This window comes from Rhinopithecus bieti, unplaced genomic scaffold (assembly GCF_001698545.2).
Source record: "Rhinopithecus bieti isolate Rb0 unplaced genomic scaffold, ASM169854v2 scaffold_31534, whole genome shotgun sequence".
NCBI lineage: Eukaryota > Metazoa > Chordata > Mammalia > Primates > Cercopithecidae > Rhinopithecus > Rhinopithecus bieti.
This window is the reverse complement of record NW_016813557.1, coordinates 74,865-80,965: the sequence shown is the minus strand read 5'-3', so window position 1 is coordinate 80,965 and position 6,101 is coordinate 74,865. Positions and strand designations below refer to the sequence as shown.

At 34.0% G+C, this 6,101-nt stretch overlaps 1 protein-coding gene across 1 annotated transcript in view; it reads left to right on the top strand.

Annotated features, from left to right (window-relative positions):
• KIF18A (kinesin family member 18A) overlaps positions 1-6,101 on the top strand; it is a 93,162-nt gene that overhangs the window by 35,983 nt on the left and 51,078 nt on the right. The window contains exon 10 of the mRNA XM_017848579.1: positions 1,836-2,007. Coding sequence (XP_017704068.1) covers positions 1,836-2,007 — 172 coding nt within the window. The remainder of the gene's footprint in view (positions 1-1,835; positions 2,008-6,101) is intronic.

Genomic DNA, 6,101 nt, shown 5'->3' with positions numbered 1-6,101 from the left:
AATTCTGGCAATATGCTAAGTAAGTTACTTGTATTTATGAAGAAGCTAATGATAAAATTATGTACCAAATAACCTTTGTCATTTCCCCTAAAAATTACTGCCTTTTGAAATAAATGTATGAAATATCCTTTATTGTATCTATCATACTGTTACTTGGGACTTTTTTAACGCCATGAATTTTCAAAGTGTCTTTTGTTATAACATTTTTATGACGTTTAAACAGATAAAAGGAAGAATCTACAGTATTTTCTGTCTATCAAAGCTATTTGGAAATGTAATTCTCAAAAGGAAATCATAGAAAGAAAACACAATTGTTCTTTTATAAAGAGTAATTATAAAACTTCACTTATGACTATACCAATAAAATTGTGGAGTTTAATACTCATTTTGTAGTACCTAAAAATATTGGTGCAGATACTTTTAACTTGCATGTTTGCTTAGAACTCTTTGAGTTTTAAAATGATAATTTTATTGTTGTTGTTAAGGAGCTCTCTAGAAACCTTTGATACTAATTCCCTTCCTTCCATCCTAATCAGTGACCACTACCAACTAAAATAAGTCTAGACCACAAAATTGACAAATATTTAACTTTGTCCTTGAATGAAGTTATAGAAAAACTAAGAAATGATCTTTAAGTATAAGCTAAAGATAACTTATCAACTCATTTACTGGCATTACCATTGGTGTAATATAATGCAACAAAATCACAATGTCTGTACATATTTCCTATGAAATATTTATCAGTTTGACAAAACTGCAGTAAAGTCAGTGTTTTGTGGCTTATATTCATTCCCAATAGAGTTTCATTAAGAACTACTGACGTAAATTGGCAGTGTTTTTACCACTGATCTTTATGAGTGTATCTTAAATTCTGGCCAGTTTAGAACATTTATTTTTAAATGCATGTACTTGATTTTACTTTATTTTAAAGTCTTCACAGTTATGAATGTTTATACTGTTATTGTACCTCAGAGCTGATCTATGACTTAAAACCATGAATATACTTTGAAAAATTAAAATATTGCAGTGACCAGTGTTCTACTGACCCAGAAGGATACAGGATTGCAGGTTCTATCCAGAATTTTCATAAAATTTAATCAGCTTGACGTCTGTGGCCATTTGGAAATCTGAATCAAACTCCTCATCTTTGATATTCTAGACCTATATTGCCCTTAGGAGGAAGCACACTGCAGCAGCTTTTCTAGGTTTACCACATTATAAACTTGGATGTTTTGAGTCCTGGAAGTGTCAGTTGATTCTTAGCCAGGCTGTAGGGGGTGCCTAACCATATGGTCTGTTTTCACTATAACAAATTCTGAAGCTAAAAACTGGCTCTGTCACTTTCCCTAGGGGACCATGGAGGCACCATATGATTATGCCCCCTACTGCTTGTTCTTTCACGGTGAGCCAACACCAAAACAACACATAATGCTGTGTTGCTAATAGGGCCTTGTGAATTTGGATGGTGCACGCCCAGGTTGTCATCGTTTTCCGACAAAAATTATTTTATTTTTGCTAAGCAGTTGGATTACATATACATGTAAGCATAGACAAAATGCAGTATGTTAGCAATACCAGACACCTTATGATGCCCATATCTTTCAGCAACATGATCTTCCTTGGGCGAGAAAGAGAAAAACCTAATGTAGTAAAAGTAAAGTTAATAATTTTTTCTAAACATCTTTTATAATAGGAAATAGTCATTTTTACCTATTTGCTGTTTATCATTGAGTGTAGTTCTGTGAATTACATATATTCCTTTGTTTATGCATTTCTTTTAAGTAAACTTTGTATGATTTGTTACAAAATTAGTGAGATTCTGTAATGTGTTTTACTTTTGGTAGGTTTCAAGAAATCCTGAACTGCTTGTTCCAGAATCGAGAAGAAATTAGACAAGAATATCTGAAGTTGGAAATGTTACTTAAAGAGAATGAACTTAAATCATTCTACCAACAACAGTGCCATAAACAAATAGAAATGATGTGTTCTGAAGACAAAGTAGAAAAGGTAATTAACAATTTTATCATTAAATTTTAGGCAGTATAAAAACATGGGGGCTTCCTGTGTTGCCCAGGCTGGAGTGCAGTGGTGCGACCTCAGCTCCCTGCAACCTCTGCCTTGCAGATTTAAGCAATTCTCCTGCCTCAGCCTCCCAAGTACCTGGTATTACAGGCATGCACCACTATGCCCAGCTAATTTTTGTGTTTTTGGTAGAGATAGTATTTCACCATGTTGGCCATGCTTGTCTTGAACACCTGACTTCAGGTGATCCGCCCGCCTCAGCCTCCCAAAGTGCTGGGATTACAGGCGTGAGCCACCATGCCCAGCCTGGTGGGGGTGCGTCTAACTCTAGAAATTTGATAGTCAAGCTACTTAGTCACCCATTCTTTACAAACATCTGGAAATGTTGAAGGAAATGTAGCAAACATTTTTTTAAATACATAGTTAAGTGCACAAGAAAGAAATTTTAGTTCCTGGATGTCAGTAACAAAAAGGAAACAAACAAACAAAAACAACAGAATCTCAGTTACAACTGTTATTTTTCTGGGCACTTTACGGAACTTTTAACACAAAGTTTACCCACTCAGGGACAGCCAGTTACTAAAGGTAGAGCAATAGAAGCAGTGTATCAATAGAAGCAGGATGCAGGCAGTAGCTTACAACTTAGACCAACAGGAGATTATTGTTGTCAGAGAAGAATTTTATCGTTGAAATTGTTAGATGTGCCAGTGCAGGGGCCTAATGAAAAGCAGACCAAACATTTAATCAGTTTCACTGTTTTTTTTAATACAATAATATACTGTCCTCTCCCCTGCATACACAGACCACTCCCACTATTCTACCTTTGATGTACATCTCTACTTAGATAAGAGACCCAAAGGAGACAGTGAGTTAGAAATGAGAGCTCCTATCTAGAGCCTGAAATTTCAGAGGTCTATATCCTTTATACTAGGGGTACATCAGGAAAAAAATAAATTCTTGCCAACCATCACAGTTGGCAAGGATGGTTGCTTTTCTTACCCCAAGTAACCATGCCTGGGGTAAGAAAAAAAAAGTCATTTGAACACTACCTTTATAGGCGTGCTTTTAACAATGATTGAGGTTTAAATTATTACAACCCATGTATTTTGTTTAGAAAACCCCTAAAGTTGGTCAATTAAAATGCACAATGTTATCAAACCAATGATACCACTAGAAAACCTGGCAGAAGCAATGCAAAAATCAGCCTCTTAAGAGAAACAGATTCTCAACTCTAGCCACTAATGAACTCACCATCCAAAATTACAAAACACATGGAGACATAATTTATTCTAGACAAGATTCAGTGCTCTCAGCAAATATGACAGAACTCTCAAATCTTTAGTTACTAGAGCAATCTAATAGAAGCTATAAGAATGAACAAAGATAAAGGAATCAAAGATAAAAACACCACAAAAAAAGAACATTCAAATGTGAGGAAAAAACACATGAAACTTTCAGAAAGTAAAGATTTATTCATTAAAATTAAAGCCTCACCGTATTGATACAATACCAGAAAATGTTAGAGCACCTTACATACACTCTTTTAATTCTCAGAAAACCCCATGAAATATTTAGTAATATTATCCTAATAATAATAATGAGGAAACCAAAATACAAGTTATTTTGTCCAAGGTGACACAGCTCGTAGGTGCTGAGTTCTGATTTGATCTGTAGCGTGCCGATGCTAGAACCTGTGCTCTTATGTTTATGCTTTTTTACATGAACTGGGAGACAGATATGAGAAAATTACACCAAATGCAAGATAAAGATAACACATGTGGACAAGATATTGTTATATAAAGGATAGACTTAATGTAACAAGAAGAAAAGTCATACATTCATCTAATAGTCATTTCAGAAGGAGATATTTAGTGAAAAAGCAATATGCAAAAATTTATGGTTGAGAATTATCTAGAACTAATAAGATGTAAATTCAAGAAGCATGAGTTCTAAGCAGTATAAGATAAATATATACCTAAACCTGTGAAACTATGGAGCACCAAAGATCAGAAAAATAAATATTTTGAAAATGCTGACAGTTCTCCCTATTTTTTATATTCATTGGTGATGAGTTTCTTTGTATTTTTATGTATTTTATGTAATTTAATTGCATAGACATATGATATTCAAATACTACTTATTAAAAAGCTTTATCTTATAAATAATTGCCCATTCCTCTCAAACTACCACCCCAAACATGTTTTCTTCTTTTCCTACTTTCACAGAAGTAATAATTATATAGAAAAATTTTCCTTTTCTTAATGTCCAGAAGCTGTCAAATTTTAAAGAGTGCTTTTCAAAGCTAACACTTTAGTTTTTTGTTAGCCTATGAAATGGGAAAGATATGCTATACTGGAAATTAATCATAAAGCTTTCAGTAATGTATCATTGATAGCAGTTTGTCAGTAGTTATTAAACTATATTATCAAATTAGTAATATATTTACTGTTTTATGCCTTAATGAAATTTTCTTTTCAATTTTATGTTGTGAGATGCATTTAAGATGTTCCTCACATTCTTTTAAAGCAGAAAGGAAACTGAATTTATTTCTTTGAATTTATATATTGCTGCTATATTTGTATTTTCACTTTCATGAACTTCAAATTGTTGCCAGTATTCTTTGATAAATGCAATGACTTCCAAATAACAATATCTCATTGGATTAATTTATCAATTTGTTGTTGTGAACTTCTTTCATATGCTTGCTAAACAAATTTCTGAAATAGTACCATACTATATAAGAATTATATATTTTATTTCAAATTTTTAAGATATTTTTCTTCTTTTCTTTATTTTTTATGTTTATTTTATTTTATTTTTGGAGATGAGGTCTTGCGCCACGGCTCACACAAACCTCCCAAGTAGCTCAGACTCCCAAGTGGCTGAGACTACAGGTGTCTACCACCATGCCCGGTTTATTTCAATTATTAGCACGTCTTATATTACATAGTAATCTTCAGTGGGTAATAATTCTTCTCAGTTTCGTAAAGATGTCCTTTATGTAAGTGTCAATTATTTGAATGTACAGTTATCTGATTTACTTTTTGACAAAAGGCAAGAAATGCAGCCATAGGAAGCTGATATTGACTTAACATCTCAACTTTAACAAAACTCTTATTGAACACTTATTTATATGTAAAACCTTGTGCTTGACACAATAGAGGTAAAGAAAGAGAATTTTGCCCTTCAATTATTTACACACTAGTTGGAGCAATAAAAATAATAAAAATGATAAGGCACTATATGATTGTCATATAAATAGTAATAATAAAAACAGCTGATATTATCGAATACTATTTGCCAGACATTTTTCAAAGTGCTTTGCATGGATTAATTAGTTTTGTTTTTTTTTCATACTTTAAGTTCTAGGGTACATGTGCATAATGTACAGATTTGTTACATATGTATACATGTGCCATGTTGGTGTGCTGCTCCCATTAACTCGTCATTTACATTAGGTGTATCTCCTAATGCCATCCCCCCCTCCCCCCACCCCACAACAGGCCCCAGTGTGTGATGTTCCCCTTCCTGTGTCCAAGTGTTCTCATTGTTCAATTCCCACCTATGAGTGAGAACATGAGTGTTTGGTTTTCTGTTCTTGCGATAGTTTGCTGGGAATGATGGTTTCCAGCTTCATCCATGTCCCTGTAAAGGACATGAGCTCATCTATTTTTATGGCTGCATAGTATTCCATGGTGTATATGTGCCACATTTTCTTAATCCAGTCTGTCATTGATGGATATTTGGGTTGCTTCCGAGTCTTTGCTATTGTGAATAGTGCCACAGTAAACATACATGTGCATGTGTCTTTATAGCAGCATGATTTCTAATCCTTTGGGTATATACCCAGTAATGGGATGGCTGGGTCAAATGGTATTTCTAGTTCCAGATCCTTGAGGAATCGCCACACTGTCTTCCACAGTGGTTGAACTAGTTTACAGTCCCACCAACAGTGTAAAAGTGTTCCTATTTCTCCACATCCTCTCCAGCACCTGTTGTTTCCTGACTTTTTAATGATCGCCATTTGAACTGGTGTGAGATGGTATCTCATTGTGGTTTTGATTTGCATTTCTCTGATG